This window comes from Protopterus annectens, chromosome 4.part0 (genome assembly GCF_019279795.1).
Source record: "Protopterus annectens isolate FY-2018-M chromosome 4.part0, PAN1.0, whole genome shotgun sequence".
NCBI classification, from domain to species: Eukaryota; Metazoa; Chordata; order Ceratodontiformes; family Protopteridae; genus Protopterus; species Protopterus annectens.
Genome location: NC_056733.1, coordinates 945276031 through 945301298, shown reverse-complemented (window position 1 = coordinate 945301298; position 25268 = coordinate 945276031). Strand labels below are relative to the sequence as shown.

General features: G+C 44.8%; 1 protein-coding gene across 4 annotated transcripts in view; it reads left to right on the top strand.

Annotated features, from left to right (window-relative positions):
• Positions 1-25268, top strand: part of MPHOSPH9 (M-phase phosphoprotein 9) — a 2191511-nt gene that overhangs the window by 748095 nt on the left and 1418148 nt on the right. For all 4 annotated transcript variants that reach the window (XM_044068924.1, XM_044068922.1, XM_044068923.1 and 1 more), the window contains one exon: positions 2114-2201. In XM_044068924.1, coding sequence (XP_043924859.1) covers positions 2114-2201 — 88 coding nt within the window. The remainder of the gene's footprint in view (positions 1-2113; positions 2202-25268) is intronic.

Sequence of the window (25268 nt, the reverse complement as noted above, 5' to 3'; positions counted from 1 at the left end):
TTCTTACACAGGAAAACATTCAGGCCCAGCAACAATTTGCAAAACAATACATTAGGTCCCCCAAAAGCATGTTTGGAAAATGTGTTATGGTCTGATGAGACCAATGTTAATCTTTTTGGCCACAATTTCAAAATGTACGTTTGGTGCAAAAACAACACTTTGCATCAGCAAAAGAACACCATCCCCACGGTGAAGCATGGTGGTGGCAGTATCATGCTTTGGGGTTGCTTTTCTTCAGTTGGAACTGGAGCTTTAGTCAAGGTGGAGGGAATTATAAACAGTTCCAAATACCAGTCACTTTTGGCCCAAAACCTTCAGGCGTCTGCTAGAAAGCTGAAGATGAAGAGGAATTTCACCTTTCAACACGACAATGACCCAAAGCATACATCCAAATCAACAAAAGAATGGTTTCACAAGAAGAAAATTAAAGTTTTGGAATGGCCCAGCCAGAGCCCAGACCTAAATCCAGTAGAAAATCTGCGGGGTGACCTGAAGAGGACTGTGCAGAAGAGATGCCCTCGCAATCTAACAGATTTGGAGCACTTTTGCAAGGAAGAGTGGACAAATATTGCCAAGTCAACATGTACCATGCTGATAGACACCTACTTGAGAAGACTGAATCCTGTAATTAAATCAAAAGGTGCTGCAACATAGTTTTAGTTTAAGGGTGTGCACAATTAAACAGCCAGCATAGTGTATGTTTTTTATTTTTTATATTTTCCCCTAACAGGTTTATTTTTCAATTGAATTGTATAGGTTATAGGTCACATTAAAGGTGGGAAAAGTTTTGAAATGATTTATTGTGGTCTCTTTTTTTATATCACAAAATCCTGGCATTTTAACAGGGGTGTGTAAACTTTTATATTCAGTGTACGTATGTATAACGGTGAGACTGTGTTATACAAACATGAAGGCACGTATGGTGATATTAATCTGTGGTATGCAAACATGAAGGCATGTATGGTGATGTTAATTTGTCTTACAAACATGAAGGCACATATGGTGATGTTAATCTGTGTCTTACAAACATGAAGACATGTATGGTGATGTTAATCTGTGTCATACAAACATGAAGGCACGTATGGTGATAATTTGTCTTATACAAACATGAAGGCACGTATGGTGATATTAATCTGTGGTTTGCAAGCATGAAGGGACGTATGGTGATGTTAATCTGTGGTATACAAACATGAAAGCACGTGTGGTGATCTGTGGTATTCAAACATGAAAGCACATGTGGTGATCTGTGGTATACAAACATGAAGGCACGTATGGTGATAATCTGTGGAATACAAACATGAAGGCATGTTTGGTGATGTTAATCTGTGTCATACAAACATGAAGGCACGTATGGTGATGTTTATTTATGTCATACAAACATGAAGGCACGTATGGTGATGTTAAACTGTGGTATATAAACATGAAGGCACGTATGGTGATGTTAACAATCTCTTTGTCCTTAAACTTCATTTGGGTTGATTCCTGCATTGTGAAACTAGGACATCGTGTTAAAGATGTGCTGCTATTTCTAACAAACTGCATTTTACTGTCTAGGCAACAACAACTGGAACTGGAACTGGAAATTTGATAGCAGCACGACACAGAAACAGCAAACCAGGATCCAAAAAACAGGTTTATTTTCTTAACACTCTAGCGCCTCGGCCACTGTAAGCCTTCAAGGAGTAAAATATCAGTAACAGAACACAGTTTATATAATCACACAAATCAATCAATAAAACCATTATTCAATTAAATAATAAAATTAATCAATGTCTATTAGTTAAATCACATTTTTCCAACAATGTGATTTAACTAATAGACATTGATTAATTTTATTATTTAATTGAATAATGGTTTTATTGATTGATTTGTGTGATTATATAAACTGTGTTCTGTTACTGATATTTTACTCCTTGAAGGCTTACAGTGGCCGAGGCGCTAGAGTGTTAAGAAAATAAACCTGTTTTTTGGATCCTGGTTTGCTGTTTCTGTGTCGTGTTGCATTTTACTGTCTGTCTAAAAGCTAATGTTTACTGACAGTGTTGCATGTAAGATGACATTATGAAGTGTCTGTGTTGCATGTCAGCTGATGATTGCATCACTTCCGTTTCAGTTTCCTGCTACTTGTGGTTCCTCTTCACATTCGTTCTACCTCATGAATGAAAATGACAGTCCGAGCTCTGTGATGTCTGAAGCCTCAGGTAATGTAAATAGTTAATTTGGTAAGTCAAAGAAATGATGGTCACCTTCCAACTTGCTACTCTTAAATGCTCTGCCGCCATGACCCCCCCCCCCCCCCTGCACACACAAGCATAATGGCAGAACGGCTAATGAGGACTGTGATAGAAAGTGAAATGAATTGTAGATCGTTTGATGTTCTTCGTGTTTCACTGTTGCAGTCATCACATTTGGGTTATCTGCTGGCAGGTTGCCCCCAGTCAGCCTGAATAACAAAGTCTTGGGTCCTGCGTCAGTTGCTGTCTCCTCTTCCATGACGTCAGGGGTATAAAACATGCAGCCGACACCATTTTATTCAGTCTTTCTTGCTGCACGGTGCCCAAAGCAGAAGCAGTTCGCAAGTGCCGGTCGGCCAACTCCTGAAATTTTCGCATTCGAGTTTCAGAACCGAAGTCTTCAAACTCTAAAGCTAAGTACCCTGTTGGGGAGACTTTTTCTTGCTCCTTATTGATGTCAGTAAAAGTTAGTAATTGAATTACTTGTGGGAAGCAAATACCTCATAAGGATTTTCATTTGTACTGTATTCCTTGCCTAGGCCCAGATCACAGTGTGCCTGGCTGTCGGTTTTGTGAACCCGCGTATGTCTCTCCCTTGGATGGGTTCAGAGCCGCTGAGCAGGCACCGGCTTCTGATGGTGTTTTCAGGCCTCAACATTTTTATATTAAACCAACGCCAGCCTCAAAAACAAGATAAAAACATCTTCTATGTCTAAAAAAAATGACGCATGAGCCACGAGCTCAGGCCCATATGCCTAAAAAACAGATGATCAAAATGGCTGAGGACTTAATTACCTTGATCAGGGGTTCCCAACCCCCCCTGCTAAGAGACCTAGGCAAGGCACTGATTATGAATCTTCAGATCAGGTTTCCATTTCTTCTGATCAGGAATTTTCTGTTCCACCCTATGAGGATTCTTATGCACAAGAATCCATCCCATCTGCATCTCCTCCTGAGGATTACTCTTTTGGAGAGACTTTGCATACTTTAAGGGAACATTTTCACTGGGAGAGTCAGGACTTCTCTGAATCAAAAAAAAGAGGCTTAGGGATTTCCTTCTTCCTCAGCATAGGCCTTTGGCAATACCTCCTGTATTAGACATTGTTAATGATGTGTTCTCGGAATCAAGCATGGCTCCTGATTCCCTGCCTCCGGCTCCTAGTAAGCCAGACAGATATTACAGGGTCCCTGACTCCCACAAATTTCTATTCAAAAATCCTGCTGCTGATCCTGAGACTATTTCACAGAGTCCCAAGGGTGTAAAGGCCTCTACAGCCAAAAATCCTACCCCTTCTGATAGAGATTCCAGGGCGATGGGTAGATGGGAAAAGAAGGTTTATACGTCTGCAACCTTGGCAATTAGGGCCTTAAACTGCCAGTTTAATATGCTTAAATATCAACAGCATGTTATGGTACTGAAACAGAAAATTATGTTTATTTCTGATTGTGTGGAAAATAAAGAATTACAGGAATTATTGCATTCAGCAGAACAGGTTGGAAAGCATACTTTGCAATGTGGTTTTGATTCCTTGGAGGCCTCTTGCAGGGCCGCAGTTACTGGGTCTGTAATTAGAAGGCATGCCTGGCTCAAGGAGCAAAATCTGCCTGATAGTTGGGAGGGTGGCCTAATGGTTAAGGTATGTGCATTGCAAACACGAGGTGCAGGGTTTGAGTCTCACAAGGGATAATTGGCTAGGCTTAAAATGGCTCGCAAGGGCAGTTAGCGTAGTACTAACCTATAATGGGTCAAGAATGCATTCTTATGGGAGGGTGGCCTAATGGTTAAGGTGTTTGTCTTACAAACACAAGGTACAGGGTTTGAGTCTAACAAGGGATAATTGGCTAGGCTTAAAAAGGCTCGCAAGAGCAGTTAGCTTAGTACTAATCTATGAACCTATGATCATGTTAACGCTAAATTGTTAGATGCCCCCTTGGAGCATGATACTATGTTTGGTAATAAGGCAGAAGAGGTTTTAAAGAAAATGGAAGACAAAGCTAAATATATGCAAACTGTAAAAGATTTCTTGCAAGTGCAGCCACCCAGGTTCAGTAGGCACTGGCCTACTAAAAATTGGTCCTTTCCTTCGTCCATCAGAGCCACTCAAGGCAAATCCAGGCACTCAAAAGGCTCCAGATACCAATCACAGGGTTCTTACAGGTCAAAGCAAGGGGGTGCCTCCGCCTCCAAATCTGGAGGAAACAAAGCACAACCCTACAGTAAGCAGTTTCAATGACTTCCCTCTACCTTCACCAAGCACTTATCTTTTGGCAGCCCTCTTGGGGGGAAAACTAGCACTTCATGCTCAAAATTGGCAGTTAATTACCCAGGACAAGTGGGTATTAAACATAGTATCCCAGGGGTACAGATTTCATTTCCATACTTTGCCAATTCCAAACAGTTGGCCAGATCTGCCACAAAATCAGTGGGCAGAGGCCCAGAAACAAGTTACGTCTCTCATGGATATGGGAGCTATTTAACCTGTACCAGAAAAGGAAAAAGGACAAAGTTTTTACTCAAGACTTTTCCTGGTACCCAGAAAAGACAATGCCTGGCGTCCAATACTGGACTTATCGATTTTGAACACGTTCCTGGACATTCCAAAATTCAAAATGCTGACTTTACAACAGCTACTGCCTATGCTGGGCAGGAACGCTTGGTTAGTGACTCTAGACTTAAGAGGCATACCTGCATATCCTACTAAGGGAATCGTGCAGAAGATACCTCCGCTTCAAGGCAGGTTTTTTGCATTACAAGTTCTCTGCACTGTCCTTTGGCTTATCTACTGCGCCCAGGGTCTTTACAAAGTGCCTGGCACCAGTATTTGCATTCTGCAGACAAAGAAGCATACAAATGTATCCTTATCTGGACGACTGTCTCATTCAAGCAGAGGACAAGGACACTCTTCTTCAACATCTGGCGTTTGTAAAAGGCTTCTAACATGCCTAGGGTATACAATAAACGAAAAGAAATCCCAACTGGTACCCTCTCAAATAATTGCATTCCTGGGTACAAGCTTGAATACAACTGCCCAGATGGCTTACCTTACACCAGTCAAACAAAGGCAACTGACAACATACTTCAAACAAATGGCAACAAAAATCCAGTTATCTGCAAGACAAATTCTGCAGGCTTTGGGGTTCATGGCATCCTGCATTCTACTAATTCCATATGCGAGACTGCATATGAGGAAACTACAATGGTACCTATGACGTTTATGGAGTTAACATTGTCACAGTCTGGAAACAATGATTCCTCTCATTCCCTGCCTACAACAGGAGTTTCTTTGGTGGGCAGAGACATGTCACCAAAACAAGGGACTGCCATTCACTCTACCCCCTGCCACCCAAACCCTAACTACAGATGCATCAGACTATGCTTGGGGGGCCCACCTGGCGGGGAGATGTATTCAGGGCAAATGGAGCCGGAAACAAATGCATCTGCATATCAACCAGAAAGAGATGCTAGCTGTTCAGAATGCTCTGACAGTCAAGGACTTACTTCATCCAGGACAACTACTGATAAAGACGGACAGCACCACGGTTATGTGCTACATAAACCAGCAGGGGAGTACACATTCCTACCCCCTTTGCAGACTAGCCATGGCATTGTGGAACACAGCTTTGACTTACCAGATACATCTTCAAGCTAAATTCCTGACAGGAAAACAAAATACTCTGGCAGACGACCTAAGCAGAAATCTTATGGACACGCACAAATGGAAACTGGATCCACAAATCTTCAGCATGTTAACACAGAAATGGGGGAGCCCAGACATAGATCTGTTTGCCTTTCCCCAAAATTATCAGCTGGACAAATTCTGCACAAGAACTTATCACAGAAAAGCATGGAAAGTAGATGCCTTAGCTATCAGTCTATGCCTTTTCTCTCCAAGGTCTTACTAAAAGCCAGACAGGAAAAAACAAAAATTATACAAGTTGCTCCGGACTGGCCTCGCCAACACTGGTTCCCAGTTCTAAGGAATATGTCTCAACTTCCTCCTTGGTACTTGCCACAAATACCTCATCTACTGTCTCAGCAGAACAATCAAATTCTGCACACTCTGCTCCAAACTCTGAACCTTGCAGCATGGCTGATCATTTAATTATTCAAACAACACCTCTCAGTAAATCTTTGATGGATGTCATTTTGGAAGCCAGAAGGCCTAGTACTAGAAAATCTTATGCTGATAAATGGAAGAGATTCTCTGCTTGGAACCAAGCACAAGAAATGGACACAGCAAAGCCTAATATTCCTCAGATTTTACAGTATTTGACTGTGATGCTTGACAAGGGCCTATCTTTTTCTTCAATAAAAATACATGCCTCTGCCATCTCGGCTCATTACAACACAGAGCCTCCCCTCTTTTCTCATCCTCTGCTTAAACAGTGTCTTAGAGGGGCCAAAAATCTAAGGCCTCCCAGAAGATCACCAACTCCTGCATGGGACCTCAACTTTGTGCTGGAAAAACTCACCCTGCCTCCTTTTGAACCAGCAGCTACTGCGGATATAAAATTTCTATCTTGGAAAACAGCTTTCCTCTTGGCAGTCACTTCAGCAAGAAGGGTTTCAGAACTACAGGCTCTCATGGCAGTGGGGCCTTTTATTAAATTTTACCCGTACAGGGTGTCCTTCAGGACCAATCCTTCTTTTATGCCTAAGGTGGTATCCAGTGTGGCTCTTAACCAGACAATTCACCTGCCAACATTTTACCCAAATCTGCAGAACAAGGGAGAGCGGATTCTGCATTCATTGGATGTACACAGACAGCTAAGATTCTACTTAAACAGGACCAAATCTCAAAGTCTGAGCAACTACCGGCGGCATTTGCTGCAGGGTCAGAGGGGAAGGCTATATGAAAGCAGACTATTTCTAAGTGGATAAGCCACTGCATTCGTTTGTGCTACTTGCACCATGGTAAACCTGTGCCCAAGGGGATCAGGTCACATTCCACCAGGGCTGCTTCTACCTCAGCAGCTTTTGTCAGAGGGGTTCCAACCAAAGCCATTCTAGAGGTTGCTACTTGGAGCTCTGTTCATACCTTCACAAAGCATTATCATTTGCCTCTCTTCTCCAAATCCAGGGCAGGCTTTGCCACTGCAGTTCTGCAGGGCCTTATAGCCGCTCCTAATGCTATTTAGTTCCATCCTCCCATCCATAGCTTTGGGATTCTACCCAAATGTAATGACTGCAACAGTGAAACACGAAGAACATAGTACAGTTGTGTACACTTACCATAAGTGTAGATGTTCAAGTGTATTCACTGTTGCAGTCCGGGTTACCCACCAGCCATCCCCCATTTCTATAATTTCTCTTTCCTTCACTGTATTCTAAAGCCTTTGTGGTGCATTTGCTTTCAGATGAAGGTAAAGTTTATGTTGCTAAAAGTGCATTTACATATATTTCTGTTTATATGTATATATATATATATATATATATATATATGTGTGTGTGTGTGTGTATGTGTATATATATATATATATATATATATATATATATATATATATCTATATACTCCCCATTTGGGGGGCACCTGACATCTGGGGCAAGAAAAACTGAGTAAAATGGCGTCGGCTGCATGTTTTATACCCCTGATGACCTGACGTCATGGAAGAGGAGACAACAACCAACGCAGGACCCAATACTTTGTTATTCAGGCCGACTGAGGGCAACCTGCCAGCAGATTACCCAAATGTAATGACTGCAACAGTGAATACACTCAAACATCTACATTTATGTTAAGTGTGCACAACTGTACTTTACTCTTACACTGATGTTCATCGTGTTACACTGCTGCAGTCTACTTGGGTTATCCTGCCGTCAGGCGGTCTCGCAGTCGGCCAGAGTTCCAAAGTCTTGGTCCGGCGTCGGTTGCTGTCGCTTCCTCCCTGACGTCAGTGCGCCAGGGGTATATAAGATGCATTCAATGCCATTTTCTTCAGTCTTTCTTGCCGTGCAGTGCCCGAAGCAAAAGCAGTTTGCAAGAGCTGGTCGGCCTACTCCTGAGGTTTTCGAAGTCGAATTTCAGATCCGAAGTCTTCAATAAAGCTAAGTACCCCGTTGGGAAATCTTTTTTCTTGCCTCAGACCGATGTCAGAAAAAGTTAATAATTGTATTTCTTGTGGGAAGCAAATACCTCATAAGGACTTCCACTCTTACTGTATTTCATGCCTAGACCCTGATCACGACGTCACTAGTTGTCGGTTTTGTGCTAGATTTAACAAACGCACTATAAAAAGATGTTTTGCACTACTTTGGCCGAAGGTTCAATTTATACTATGCCGTCGTATCAACCGACGACCTCAATACCGAAAAAATGCAAAGACAAGGATAAAGACAGGCATCCGAGGTCCAAAACCGACGACGAAACCTCTTCTAGGCCAGTCGCCGGTTCTCAGTGAGGCGCTTTCGCAGCCCCTGACAACTGCTACCTCAGAGCCACAGGCCGCTTCTGACTCCCACGTGGAGACAACTTGGCCTCTGGAAACTCAAGGTATTGGGCGGAAATTAATCCCTCAGATGGGTCCGGAGCCGCTGAGCAGGCATCGGCTTCTGAGGGTGTTTTCAGACCTTCACAACTTTCCATTAAAACTACAGCCAAGACAAAGGTACCATTAAAGACAAAGAAACAAGTACAGCATTCTCCTGGACAGTCCTTCATGCCAAAAAAACAGATGCTTAAAATGGCCGAAGACCTCATTACTCTAATCAGGGGTTCCCATCCCCCTCCTGAGAAAAGGCCTAGGCAGGATACAGACTATGATTCCTCTGATCAGGTTTCCATTTCCTCTGATTCCTCTTTAGACCAGGGATACTCTCTACCCCCCTATGAGGACTCTGATGCTGAAGAATCTATCCCTTCAGCCTCTCCTCCTGAGGATTATTCTTTTGTGGAAACGTTACATACCATGAAGGAGCATTTCCATTGGGAAAATCAGGATTACTCAGAATCCAAGAAAAGGCTCAGAGATTTCCTTTTATTGCCTCAGCACAGGCCCCTGACTATTCCGCCTGTGCTAGATATTGTGGATGATGTGTTCTCTGAATCCAGCTTATCTCCTGATTCTTTGCCCCCTGTTCCAGCCAAGCCAGATAGGTATTACAGAGTCCCTGACTCTCACAAGTTTCTTTACAAAAACCCTTCTGCTGATCCAGAAACTATTTCCCAGGGTCCAAAAGGGGTTAAGGCTTCCATTGCGAAAAATCCAGTACCCTCTGACAGAGATTCCAGAGCTTTGGATAGATGGGGAAGAAAGTATACACTTCTGCAACTTTAGCAGTAAGAGCTTTAAATTGCCAGTTTCACATGCTTAAGTACCAACAATATTTAATGGCTCAGTTAAAACAGAAAATGCTTGCAAGCTCAGAAGCTCCTGATTGTAAAGAAATGCAGGATTTACTGCATGCAGTTGAACAGGTGGGAAAACATACTCTGCAATGTTGTTTTGATTCTTTAGAGGCCTCTTGTAGAGCCGCAGTTACAGGTTCTGTGATTCGAAAACATTCTTGGTTAAAAGAACAGAGTTTACCTGATCATGTTAAGGCAAAGTTATTGGATGCTCCTTTACAGCATGACACCTTGTTTGGTGTTAAGGCAGAAGAGGTGTTAAAGAAAATGGAGGATAAAGCTAAATCTATGCAAACAGTCAAATATTTCTTGCAGGTACAGCCACCTCGGTTTAGCAAAAATTGGCCAACAAAGAATTGGTCCTTTCCAGTGTCAGGCCACAGCGAGGCAGATACAGACGCCCAAGAGGCAGATCTCAACCCCAAGGCTCAAACAGACAGCGACAGTGGGGGCACCTCAACCCCAAAAAGAGGTGAGGATAAGTCTCAACCTTACAGGAAACAGTCACAATGACTTTCCCCGTGGTATGCCAAGCACGTCCCTTTTGGAAGCCCCCTTAGGGGGAAAACTAGCACTTTTTTCTCAATACTGGCAAACAATCACCCAAGACAAATGGGTTCTGAATATTGTGCATCAAGGTTACAGGTTCCACTTTCATATTTTACCAAGGCTAAAAGGAATGCCAGACCTGCCACAAAATCAATGGGCAGAGGCACAAAAACAAATTTCAGCCCTCATGGACATGAGAGCTGTTCAAAAAGTACCACAACAGGAACAAGGACAAGGATTTTACTCATGACTCTTCCTGGTCCCCAGAAAGGACAAGGCCTGGAGGCCCATACTAGACCTTTCAATTCTGAATACTTACCTGGATATTCTGAAATTCAAAATGTTGACATTACAGCAGCTTCTACCCATGCTGGGCAAGAAGGCTTGGCTTGTTACTCTGGACCTCAGAGGCATACCTGCATGTCCCTATCAGACAAAATTGCAGAAGATACCTCGGATTCAAAGCTGGAACAATGCACTACCAATTCTCTGCACTGCCCTTTGGCTTATCTACTGCGCCCAGGGTCTTCACAAAGTGCCTGGCACCAGTAATTGCATTTTGCAGACAAAAAGGAATTCAAATATATTCATACCTGGACGACTGCCTCATTCAAGCAGAGACAAAGGACTTTCTTCTACAGCATCTGGCGTTTGTAGAAAGGTTGCTAATTTCTCTAGGGTACACAGTAAACAAAAAGAAGTCAAAACTAGTGCCCTCGCAACAGATTATATTCCTGGGTGCCAGCTTAAATACAACGGCCCAGATGGCTTACCTCACGCCAGACAAACAAGTTCAACTAACTCAATATTTTCAATTACTGGCAAAAAAGTCCCATCTCCCTGCAAGAAAAATTCTGCAGGCCCTGGGATTCATGGCATCCTGCATACTACTAATACCATATGCCAGACTGCATATGAGGAAATTGCAATGGTACCTAAAAAGTGTTTGGACTCAACACTCTCACAGTTTAGAAGCAGTAATACCAATAATTCCCTGCCTACAACAGGAGTTTCGATGGTGGGCACAGGCATGTCACCTAAACAAGGGTCAGCCTTTTACCCAACCCACAGCCAGGCCAACTCTTAACAACAGATGCCTCGGATTACGCCTGGGGAGCACACATGGCAGGAAAATGCATTCAGGGCAAGTGGACCACAGACCAGATGCATCTTCACATCAATCAAAAAGAGATGTTGGCTGTTCAGAATACCCTAACAGCTTTCAAGGACCTTCTGCATCCAGGACAATTATTACTAAAGACAGACAACACCACAGTAATGTGGTACATAAACAAGCAAGGGGGCACTCATTCTTATCCCCTATGCAGGCAAGCCATGACCTTGTGGAACACAGCTGTAACGTATCAAGTTCACCTGCAAGCACAATTCCTGCCAGGAAAGAAAAATACTCTGGCAGACGATCTAAGCAGAAATATCATGGACCCTCACGAATGGAAATTGAATCCACAAATCTTCAGCATGGTAATGCAAAAATGGGGATGCCCAGACATAGATCTTTTTGCCTCCCCACTGAATTGCCAACTACAAAAATTCTGCACAAGGACTTAATCACAAACAAGCATGGAAAGTGGATGCTCTTGTGTTCAGCTGGAAAAACCTAAAAGTTTATGCCTTCCCGCCACTGCCTCTCCTTTCAAAGATACTCCTAAAAGCCAGACAAGAAAAAACACAGATGATCCTGATTGCTCCAGACTGGCCATGCCAGCACTGGTACCCTATCTTAAGGAACTTGGCTAAAGGCCCACCATGGATTTTGCCTCAGATTCCACACCTTCTGACTCAACAAAACAATCAGATCCTGCACGGTCAGCTCAAAACCCTAAACCTGGCTGCATGGCAGATACAGTAGTCAAACAGGCAACACCTCTCTCTAAAGCTGTTATGGATGTCATGTTGGAGGCCAGAAGGCCTAGCACCAGGAAAGCTTACTCAGAAAAATGGAAGAGATTCTGCACCTGGAACCAGGCTCAAAACCTTGACCCTCTTTTTCCAAACATTCCTCAGATTTTGCAATACTTAACTGAGATGCTGGACAGAGGCCTATCCTTCTCATCAATTAAGATCCACGCCTCTGCTATTTCAGCACATTACAACATGGATCCTCCTTTATTCTCTCCTCCCTTGCTAAAGCAGTACCTCAGAGGGGCTAAAAACATAAGACCGCCCCGGAGAGCACCAACTTGGGACCTCAATTTCGTTTTGGAAAAACTGACCCTACCACCTTTTGAGCCAACCAATACAGCCAATATAAATTTTTTATCATGGAAAACAGCTCTGCTCCTGGCAGTAACTTCAGCACGAAGAGTCTCAGAGCTACAGGCATTAATGGCAGTGTAACCTTTTATAATTTTTCATCAGGACAGTGTTTCCTTAAGGACAAACCCTACCTTTATGTCAAAGGTGATATCTAGTGTGGCTCTTAACCAAACATTTGCCAACTTTTTATCCAAACCCCCAGAATAAAGGGGAGAAACTTCTGCATTCTTTGGACATACACAGGCAGCTACGCTTCTGCTTGGACAAAACAAAAGCTTTCAGGAAAACTGAGCAACTGTTTGTAGCATATGCTGCAGGATCACAGGGCAAGGCTATCTCAAAGCAGACTATATCCAAATGGATAGGACACTGGATTCGTTACTGCTACACACAGCATGGAAAATCAGTCCCAAATAACATTAGGCCGCATTCCACCAGGGCAACAGCCACTTCAACAGCCTTTCTCAGAGGAGTACCTATCAAGGAAATTTTGGAGGCTGCAACTTGGAGTTCAGTGCACACCTTTACCAAGCATTACCACCTGCCTCTTTACTCTAAATCCAGAGCAGGATTTGCCACTGCAGTTCTGCAGGGCCTCATAGCCAATCCTAACTCTTTGTAGACCAGCCACCCAACCTTAGCTTTGGGATTCTACCCAAGTGTAATGACTGCAGCAGTGTAACAGGATGAACATATACAGTTTTGTACCTACCATAAATGTAGATGTTCGAGTGTTCACACTGCTGCAGTCCAGGTTACCCTCCCTCTATCCCCTCTGAACTAGCTGGACTTATCTATACCTTTCTATCCTATACAACCTTTGTGGTGTATTTGCTTGTAACTGAAGGTATTGTTTTTATTTTATATGTATATTTTTATTAGCAATATGCATTGCCTACCTACTTTGGGGGCATCTGACATCTGGGGCAAGAAAAACTGAAGAAAATGGCGTCAGATGCATCTTATATACCCCTGGCGCACTGACATCAGGGAGGAAGCGACAGCAACAGATGCCAAACCAAGACTTTGGAACTCTGGCCGACTGTGGGGACCGCCTGACGGCAGGATAACCCAAGTGTAATGACTGCAGCAGTGTGAACACTCGAACATCTACATTTATGGTAGGTACAAAACTGTACTTTACTGACCCCCTCCCCCACGCACACACTCACACACACACACACACACACACACTGCTGATGAGGTCTGTGATAGAAAGTGAAAGATAGTATAGGTGTTTTTTTTTTTTACTCTTACAATGTTACTTGACCCCTCTCTCACACACACACACACACACACACACACACACACACACACACTGCTGATGAAGACTGTGATCGAAAGTAAAAAATATTATAGGTGGTTTGTTACTCTTACACTGTTACCTGACCCCTCCCCCCACACATGTGCTGTCAGTCATGCGCATACACACACACAAACCATGACAGTGCTGCTTTTACGCTGCCACAGTAAATCAGTGAATGTTGCTCAGTTGTACCTCAGATTTTGTGCTCTCCTTTATAAAAATGTGCTTGTAACTCATTCAGGTTTACAGATTGTCAGTGATGCCAGAAATGTAAGATTTTCACGCTACTACTTGTATAAAACAATAAATTGCATGTTCATGTAAAGGATTTTATCCAATTATTTTTAAGTGAGTTAGAGTAATCTTTAAATAGTGTTCCTGATTTTGTATATTTGCTCTGCCATTATGTTTAAGTTTGCCCAGAAATTTTAAGCAAAGAAGTTGACAGTTGTATATCTGATGTCCTTCTAGTATTTGTATACCTCCCTGAAAGAGCAAATCATCCCTGAAGACTTTAAGTGTCTTCTCTTCTTAAAATAACAGTTAAACAGTGAGATCGGTCACTCTGGGCTGACTTATCTGTAGTAATTACTTCACTTGTTCATTGAATGATTACTAGTGTTATCCTAACAGGGTCATACCACAGACTTGTTTAGTATAAAGCATGTAAACAAAAACTGAATGGTCTTTTTTTCTCCCCATTTTCCACCAACCAGCTTCTGCAGTACCCCCAGACAGTCGAGATTGATGTAGGCCTCCATAGCCATTTTCAATTAAAGAACTAGTAAACAGTAAAAACTTCCACCACGATGGCAAATGATCTGCAGAGATGGAAGTATAAATCATGTATATTAAATGCTTTCATTCTTACTGGACTTCATCAGAACTAAAATAAAATGTAACACAGTACTTTTTAAAAACCCGTCCAATTATCTTTCAACCAATAAAATACACTCATAAATTAATCCTCATTCATTCATTTGTAGCTATTACTAGACCCACGCCTTACAGTCTATTACTTATTTTTTGCAACAGACTTTTGATGGTTACAATCCCAATTAAACCTGGAAACATCATAGAATTCAACCTCAGCTGCCAATGCATTTTTTCCTCGGTCAAATATTTCATGGGACCACCTCTTGGGTCACGTTTAATTTTCTTAAGTACTAAAAATTTAAATTCCTTAAAATTTTTGCAAAAACGTGAATGTTTCGCTAGTACGTTCTTCATACCTTTCCTGTTTGTTATACGCATGCTCATATATTCTTTTACACAGGACTCTGCTTGTTTTACCCACATAGTACCCTGAGCATGTTTGACAGACTGCCAAGTGAATTACCGCATTATGCTGCTTTTGAAATATCTCTTGGTTTGAACCCTAAAATTCACACTTTCTGCATAAAAGGATTCTCCATTCATAATATAAAGAAATTGCAAGTACCTACCACATTTAAAGGTGCCGTATTATTTCTCACCTAAGGTCTCTATATCCCTTGAATTCCCACTTTGTAACAACCCTTTTAAGCTTTTATTTCTTTTAAAATAAATCTAGTATCAGTTCCTACATGGCCTGTAAATTTAATGACAGTAATGTAGCCTTTGACCGTTGCGTGTCTGCAGTAGTGAGGAGATCATTCTACGTTGTGCAATGACATCGAGATCCAACTCATCAGACCTGTCATTGAGTGCAATGCCCTCTTTGGTATGTACCTAACCAGGCATATCCAACAAATGCAACGTCTACACAAGTTCATCACTAAAAGAATACAGGGCATAGGCAAAATGTCCAGTGCAGACCGCCGCAGGGCCCTCTCACTGTATTCCGTCTCCTACAGGCTGTTGAGAGGAGATCTATGCCTAGCATACAGGGCATTGTTAGACGCCACTCTGGATCCCCTGCATATCCACAATATAAACAATACCAGAATTGCCTTTTTTAAAAACTTAAACCTTGCCTGTGGTGTAAATGGCACCTGCTGGAGAGACTGGTATGTACCCAAAGGCTAACCAGTCTCTGGAGTAGGCTCCCCATCCATGTGAAGCAGAGTTCCTTCCTAACTGAATTTAAGTGTAATGTGGACTTTTAGATGGGGAACATGAAATTCAATCCTGGTTTGGCACCTATGTCTCTAATGGACATAGACAACCTGTAAATGGTTGATTTGTTAGGCCCTGCTTGTAAATGTGACATCTCCCAAGCCCTTGCTTACATTTATCAAGGGTAGCAGAACTTGTCAGACATTTGGGGTGCATGACTAGGCTTAAAAAGGCCATTGTGGTCGCTGGCATAGTAAACACCTATGAACCTATAATGTCCACTGCCACTATTCCCCAATTCTCATGTACTTTTCTTATCACGTTCTTTGTTTTGTTTGTAGATGTTATAACCATAATGTGTTCAAACCCCTCTTGACTTCTTCTTTTAACTCCCATAGCTGTATTACTGGAACTCCCTAGGACCGGTACGTATTCACCGTTAAGTCTTGTAAAAAAACACTTCATCCAATATAGGTAAAATAAACTCTTTGGGATCCCATCTTTAAGTAAAGAGTTGTAAATAATTTATTTCTTAAACAAATACATTATTTAGAACTCTTAAGGATCTCCTCTTTAAGGAAAGAGTTATAAATAATTTATTTCTTGAATGAATAAATCTTCCCACGATGAAATTCTTTGCCATCCAGACCATTTGGCCCTTCATCAGCCCCTTCATTTGATGCAAGGGATGTTGGCTATCGACGTGTAAATATGAATTCAAAATGTTTCCTTCCTGCATATATTTGAAATAAATTCAGGTTTATCAAATTCTTTGACACCTTGTACGTCTGAATAATTAATCTCCTCCATACAGTGTTTACAGGTGAATTTTAGAAAAGGCACAGTGTTATTGATATCGGAGACAAATTGATCTAGACTTTCAATAGTGCCAACCCATGGGATAAATATATTATCAAGGAATCTAAAATGTTTTAAAACAGATGCTATGTATTCCGATTTAAAATTAAACTCCCTTTCCCAAAAATACATCACACTGTTAGACACTGGGGCACAACCAGCCAACACTGTTAGCAGACACTGGGTTCAACCTGCCCACACTGTTAGCAGACACTGGGGCACAACCTGCCAACACTGTTGAGACACTGGGGCACAACTTGCCAACACTGTTGAGACACTGGGGCACAACTTGCCAACACTGTTGAGACACTGGGGCACAACCTGACAACACTGTTAGCAGACACTGGGGCACAAACCTGCCAACACTGTTAGCAGACACTGGGGCACAAACCTGCCAACTCTGTTAGACACTGGGGCACAAACCTGCCAACTCTGTTAGACACTGGGGCACAAACCTGCCAACACTGTTAGCAGACACTGGGGCACAACCTGCCAACACTGTTGAGACACTGGGGCACAACTTGCCAACACTGTTGAGACACTGGGGCACAACCTGACAACACTGTTAGCAGACACTGGGGCACAAACCTGCCAACACTGTTAGCAGACACTGGGGCACAAACCTGCCAACTCTGTTAGACACTGGGGCACAAACCTGCCAACTCTGTTAGACACTGGGGCACAAACCTGCCAACACTGTTAGCAGACACTGGGGCACAAACCTGCCAACATTGTTAGCAGACACTGGGGCACAAACCTGCCAACACTGTTAGCAGACACTGGGGCACAAACCTGCCAACACTGTTAGCAGACACTGGGGCACAAACCTGCCAACACTGTTAGCAGACACCAGGGCACAAATCTGCCAACACTGTTCATCGATTGGTACTTGGCTGTCAGCCCTAGGGCCTATACAAGCCTAGCCATAACAATTCCCTGGCTATTTCTTCCCACACTATTTACTTCCCTGGACCCCTGTCTAGCAGGGCGACTGACGTGATCCCCGGGGTGAATTCCCTTTCTCCCATCCAATCGTCAAGGTTTCTTTTGAAGAGGGCCAAAGAGGCACTCTGCTTGACATGTATGGGCAGTCTATTCCAGAGTCTGGGAAGTCTCTGGGTCAGGAACCTATCCCTCCAGCATGTTTTGTTTATTGTGATGACAAGGTTTAGATCCCTGGAGCGTGCGGCTCTGAGGGATTGGGATTTTTTAAGTGTAGCATGTCCAACAGCTCTGGGTTTGACATGGCCTTGTATGTTAAGCAGAGATCGCCTCTGAGTAGACGATATGCGGCAGAGTATAGCTGGAGTTTTTTAAGGCGGTCAGCGTAGGGCATCTGCTTTAGCCTCTGATTCTTTTAGTGAGGTATTTCTGTGGCCTTTCCAGTTGTTGCAGATGTCTTGAGAGGTACATATATATATATATCTATAATGGGTCTAATGAGGGATGAGTGGGACAATGACCTCCTTTTTTCTGGACGAAAAGCCCTTAATGGTGATGAGTGCCACATAGAAGGATTTCCTGACTGTTGTGGCGATGTGGTTATCGAAGGTGAGACCACTGTCCACCTGTGTCCCTAAGTCTCTTATCACACTTTCGGTGTTTAGTGTACTGCCACCTATGTGGTAATTCACGGGTACATGTTTTTTCCCAAAGGGGATAACTATACATTTCTTGGCATTGAGCTTGAGCCCATGGCTCTAGCACCAAGCATCTGTTTCTGTAAGGCCCTTTTGTAGAGTATCCACATCATTTGGGGATTCAATAATGGCTCCCAGTTTGCAGTCATCTGCGAACTTTGTTAGCCAGAGTCCCTTAGTGTTGGCCTGTACTTCAGAGAAGTAGATGCCAAACAAGAGTGGTCCCAAGACTGAACCCTGAGGTACTCCACTTATCTGGAGATGGATTTAGAGTTGGCTACTTTTACAGTGTGGGTTCTGTCAGTAAGCCAGTTGGCAACCCATTGGGTGACGTAGGGATTAATGCCCAGCTTAGTAAGTTTATCTATGATTCCAGAGTGGGGGATGGTGTCAAAGGCCTTGGCGAGGTCTAGATAGGCTGTGTGGACCACCTTACCCTTGTCAATGGCTCTGGAGACTGATTCGAAAAAGTCATTCAGGTTCAGGAGGCGAGATTGGCCCTTCACAAACCCAAACTGGGTGGGGTCCAGTGTTTGAAGGTTGCCATTGTCTTTGTTTATAAGTTCCATGATAATGCGCTCCATGGCTTTGCAGATAAGGCTCGTCAGACTGATAGGACGGTAGTTTCCGGGATCCAATGTGGATCCCCCCTTGTGGAGTGGGATAACTGTAGCTCTGTGCTACTCAGTGGCCACGAAACCTGAGGTGAGGCTATGATTAAACATGACACTTGGGTGAGGTGCCTGTTCATATTGCAGTTCATGTAGTACACAGCCTGGGATGTCATCTGGTCCCATGGATGCTGTATTCCTAGCTTTGGAGAGTGCATTTTTTTACCTGTGTGGCCATTATTACCGGAATTTGGCAGTCTTCCGGTATTGAGATGGGCCGCTTAGGGGGTAAGGGGTGGGTGAAGTTGACACTGAATCGCTCTGCCAGGATATTGGCAATATCCTTGGGATCAGTATATTTAATGCCATTCTGTTTTAGCTCAGAGCTGATCTGATCATTGCCATTTAGATTCTTGACATAGTTATAGAATGCCTTGTGGTTGTCTTTGGAATCTTTGGCAGTTTTATTTTCGTAACTAGCTTTGGAGGATTTTATGAGGGATCTCAGTTTCTTACTGAGGCTGGTAAAGGAGTTTCTTGCATCCTGGGATGTTCTCAGTTTCTTACTGAGGCTGATAAAGGAGTTTTTTGCATCCTGGGATGTTCCGCTTTTCTGCAACAGTTTCTTCCTTTTGTTGTAAAGTTTGTTTTTGGCAGGGGACCACCAGATTGGCTTCCTTTTTTTGGAGGAGAGCATCTTGGTTCTATTTGGGATGGCACGATTCATGCATAAGTGGATGTGCTTGTACAGTGATTTAGTGTAGGCAGACACCGGGGCACAACCTGCCCCACACTGTTAGCAGACACCTGGGCACAACCTGCCCCACACTGTTAGCAGACACCTGGGCACAACCTGCCCCACACTGTTAGCAGACACCTGGGCACAACCTGCCCCACACTGTTAGCAGACACCTGGGCACAACCTGCCCCACACTGTTAGCAGACACCTGGGCACAACCTGCCCCACACTGTTAGCAGACACCTGGGCACAACCTGCCCCACACTGTTAGCAGACACCGGGGCACAACCTGCCTGCACTGTTAGCAAACACTGGGGCACAACCTGCCTGCACTGTTAGCAAACACTGGGGCACAACCTGCCTGTACTGTTAGACACTGGGGCACAACCTGCCCGCACTGTTAGCAGACACTGGGGCACAACCTGCCCGCACTGTTAGCAGACACTGGGGCACAACCTGCCCGCACTGTTAGCAGACACTGGGGCACAACCTGCCCGCACTGTTAGCAGACACTGGGGCACAACCCGCTCACGCTGTTGGGAGACACTGGGGCACAACCCGCTCACGCTGTTGGGAGACACTGGGGCACAACCCGCTCACGCTGTTGGCAGACACTGGGGCACAACCCGCTCACGCTGTTGGGAGACACTGGGGCACAACCCGCTCACGCTGTTGGCAGACACTGGGGCACAACCCGCTCACGCTGTTGGCAGACACTGGGGCACAACCCGCTCACGCTGTTGGCAGACACTGGGGCACAACCCGCTCACGCTGTTGGCAGACACTGGGGCACAACCCGCTCACGCTGTTGGCAGACACTGGGGCACAACTCGCTCACGCTGTTGGCAGACATTGGGGCACAACTCGCTCACGCTGTTGGCAGACACTGGGGCACAACCCGCTCACGCTGTTGGCAGACACTGGGGCACAACCCGCTCACGCTGTTGGCAGACACTGGGGCACAACCCGCTCACGCTGTTGGCAGACACTGGGGCACAACCCGCTCACAAAAAAAAAAATTCATCTGCTTTTAATGTATTTGTGTTTCTTCCTACTTTATTACTTTATTTTGCTTTTGCGTCATCTTAAAAGTACTCAATTGTATTTATTACTGCTTGGTGTAACTATCATTCTTCTAAGTTGGAAACTGCTGATTGAAGGCTCAGTGTCTGTTATTCTAAAAGTGTATTAATTCTGGTTTAAGCACTTGGGCTTCAGGCCAGTTATTTTACATTAAAAAGGTATGTGGTCTGCACTCTTGTGGGAGGAGAGGCTGGACTCTGCCCTTCTGATCTGGTAATTTCTGGTTAAAGGCTTATAGTGCCTGCATATTTGAACTGTTTCTTGCTGAAATTGGTGCACCTTGTTTGCTGTAGCATAAAGTAGATCCAGGCCTGCTGAATCTAGCTTTGTTTGTATAACTTGAGCACTAATCCAGGCCTTCTTTTTTTGGAGAAGGTTCCCCTGCACCCCAGTTGCAGGAGTGTGCAATTAGAACTTGTCTGATTGAAGACTACAGGAACAGGGGTTAGTTTTAAGATTTTTTTTACTGGTTAATTGGGTAATTTGTTTAAAAGCCTTTTCTGATTGCTTGTAGCATCTAAAGCTGTTTTAAGTGTATTTTTTACTGTTTGTAGTCATTTAAAGCTGTTTTACGTGTATTTTTTAGTGTTTTTGCCTTATCTTTTCAAAAAAAATTTTCCTTGTTTCCCACCTTTCTAAGCTAGTATAGTCCAGTTTTCAGGCTAGCACTGAATTTAGGTCTGTGTTACAAGTTTCTGAGTTGCCCATACCTTACTTGGATAGAAGGAGGTTTCTCTGTTCACCTGTGAGAGAGGGAGCTTTGAGCAGCCATCTGTCCCTGGAGGAGTGGTTCCAGTCCAGAAGTTAGTAGTTTAGAGGCCATTTTGAGCTAATTTCTATCTCTTTCATTTCCCTGCTGTAAAAACTGCGATGTTAAGTTGTCAATCTCGCCTTCATTCTTGCTGGATGGGTTCGGAGCCGATCCTCAGCTCCGACTCGGCCACTTACTAAAGCTCGAGAGCTTATTTTACCGGCTCGAGGCAACCCTATATCCCATGATGCTAGGCGATAACTCCCCAGATTTCGTTTGCCGCTTTCGCTTGCGAGGTGCGTATTTTTACCGGCTCCTGGTAAGTCTTTATATATATATAGTGTTCAGTCACCCTTTTAGTTAATTTTTCACCCAGTTGTTTTTTTCAATAGTTAGCAACTACCTTTAACTCTATTACTGTTTTATACCTTCCCTTTTTATCCCTTATATCCCTCCCCCTCCACTCTTAGGTTAGGCCTTAAGCCTGCCCCTTTCCTAAATTTTCTTAGGGATCCTGTGGAGTGTTTGGGTGTGTCAGTATCCTTATTAATATTTTTATTGTTATTTTATAGTTTTTTGAGAGTTGCGTGTGTGTTTTTCTCTTACCTTTGTGATCCCTCGACACTGTTATGTCGAAGGAACCAAAGGAAACCAAGGTCTCGGGCTTTAAGAAGTGTGACTCGTGCTGTCAGAAAATGTCTCTGACAGACTGTCACACTTCTTGTGTTTACTGCGTGGGACCCCTGCACCTGCAGGACTCTTGTTCTGTATGTCATGCATTCAGTCCAAGAGTCCTGCAGGAGCAAACTTATACTGAGGGGCTTGTTAAAGCCCGAGGGCTCCCCGACTAAGTCTGCGTCGGGGAGGCCTTTGAAACCAGCAAAACCGCCGGCTCCAAGTACTAAGCCTTCGGCTGCTGGCTCCTTGTCTGTGCCTAGATCGGCTCCGGCTGGAGCCGATCCCTTTGAGTCACAGGTTCCGGTCTCGGCACCACTCGGTGCTGATACCTCTGAGTCCATGCATTCACTGTCGGCTCCGGCTGGAGCCGACGTGTCCTCGGCTCCTTTGGCTCCATCTAAGAAGAGGTCAAGATCCCCTTCATTGGAGTCCATCCATTCGGCTCCGAGATCTCCCCTGCTCTCGGAGCGGAGCCATCGGAGCCGATCTTCTCGGTCGTCCAGACTTTCAGATCACGACTTTGAGAGAGTGGTAAGTAGGCTGTTAGTCTCAGGCATTGGCCCAGATGATCTGTAGCCCGTCTCATCAGACAGTAACTATTATGACTCCACCTAATTTTCCTCCTTCGACTCTCCCTCAGAGTTCGGAGCCGGAGCTCCTCGGAGCCGTGACTGTTGTGGCGTCGGAGCCGATACCTCCCCCTTCGGCTGCTTCGTCTTCCGCTCCGATCTCCTCCTTGATGCCTTCATTGGACGGATCCGGGCGTCTGATCTCTCTCGTCGGCTCCGAGGGGGCGAGTGGCATCAGGCCATTGTCCGACCCCGTTCTCCCTCTCGGAGTGTCGGCGCTGGTGAGCTCGGCCCCAACATCAGCCTTGGAGCCTTCCCTGTCGGTGCAGCCTGGGGTTCCTACCTCTTCGGAGCGGGGGCCCACTGGTCTTTCTGATAGGGGAGCCTTCGAGATGATGAGCGTACTAGCCCCAGGGCATAGTCAACGGTCAGCTCCATCAGCTCCTCCCACTACAGTGCCTGCTGATGTCTCTTCCCACTCTCTTGCTCCCGGACCCAGAGATCCAACGCCTCAGGTTTCCCCACTGGGAATTTCTTCCTCTTCCGAGGCTTCTCCTGACCTGTCAGCGGAGCCTCCGCGTAAGAGGAAGCATGAGGACTCCCCTGAGTCCATTACATCTGACACCGACTTGGATGAGTCGGAAGGATCCCCAAAGTCCCCCTCTGAGGATGTCTCTTTCTCAGGCATCCTAGAAATCCTAAAGCAGAGGGGGAACTGGTCTTCCCTTAATCCTTCCGAGGACGAGTCGGTGTACCTGGAGGCGTTTGGTTCTCGACCCTCCACCTCCTGGGTGTCTCCGCCTTTCAACCCCCTTATGGAAGTAGTGGCTCGGAAGGCGTGGTCGGCCCTGGATTCGGTGGAACCCACCCCTCGGAGGCCATCTAAATTCATCACAGCACCAGTGGACAAGCAATCCCTAACAAAAGGTGTACCGGCTGATGCCATGGTGGTGGCTGCAGCCACCAAGAAGGAACTAGCTGATCCTTCAGTACCTATCCATCCTCCTAATAAGGATTCTAGGACCATGGATAGGTACGGTAAGCGGATGTTTTCTTCAGCGACCTTTGCCATGCGGTCGCTGAATTACTTGTGTCACTTCACCCGCCTTCAGAGAGATATTCTCAAAGAGTTGGGAGAAGTCTTACAGGATCCATCAGCTGCTGGGTCCCAGGATAAAATAAACTCACAGCTTGGAACCCTGAACTCAATGGTTAACTCCTCCATGCGTCTAATTTCATATGCAGCCGATGGAGCAAGTAGGGCCGCGGGCACAGGAGTGGCCTTAAGGCGTCACGCCTGGATGCGGCTGTGTAATTTCATGGACCCTTTCAAGGAGTCCTTCACAAATTCCCCTTTTGATGGTTCGGCTTTGTTCGGACCTCAAGTGAGAGACACCTTGACCAGATGCGAACAAGATGGCAAGACTCTTTCTGCCGTAGGAGTCCGTTTCTCCACCCCTTCAAGACCATACCCTAAGGGTCAGAAGGGTGGGAAAATGTGGTTCCGCAAATCTCAAGGAGTCACGCCTGACGCAAGAGGTCAGTTTACCCCCAGAGGCAGTAACAACAACAGACGCCGCCCTAGGGGCAGAGGGGGTCCGCAGAACCAGGGTAGCAGGGAGCCTCTCTCTGACAAACCCTTCCAGCATCCCTGAGATGTTGCCCGATTGTCCACCTTCGGAGGCAGACGGGGGAAGATTGTCGCTGTACCCAATAGCCTGGCTTTCCCTTACTCAAGACAAATGGGTGCAGTCGATCATATCCGAGGGTTACAAAATTCCCTTTATCCAAACCCCAATTCAGCAAAAGGGAACCCTTCCAGACGTTCCACCCGGTCTAAGAGAACTAGCAGTATCAGAAATATCAAAACTGCTAGCAAAAAGAGCCATCCAGCCAGTCCCAGCAGACCAACTAGGATCCGGAATCTACTCAGGGTTCTTTTTGGTACCGAAAAAGACAGGGGACTGGAGACCAATATTAGATCTCAGCAAACTAAACAAGTTTGTAAAGAGAACAAGATTCCGGATGGTCACGCTACAGTCCATTCTACCCTTTCTGGGCAAGGACAATTGGATGTGCTCCGTGGACCTTCAGGATGCGTACTATCACATCAAAATTCACAGGCGCTCCAGAAGGTTTCTCTGCTTTCGGCTGGGGGCCAGTCACTACCAGTTCAGAGCCCTGCCCTTTGGTCTCACTACAGCCCCCAGAGTGTTCACCAAATGTATGGCAGTGGTTACGGCTCACCTGAGACGGCAACGATTCCAGGTGTTTCCATATCTAGACGACTGGCTCCTCACTGCCACCACCAGGCATCAACTACTCCAAGCCAGAGCTTACACCATTCACATTTGCAGAGGGCTAGGAATCTCTCTAAATTTCAAAAAGTCTGCCTTGTCGCCTTGTCAGTCTATTACCTTTATAGGCGCCAACTTGAACACCGTACAACTTTCATCAAAGTTAACAGATCAAAGGGTCTTAGATATTCAAAACCATGTCCATGTTCTTCTTCAGAGCGACAAAATTGAGGCCAGGTATGTCCTGAAAGTATTGGGTCTTATGGCGGCCACCATAACACTTCTTCCCCTTG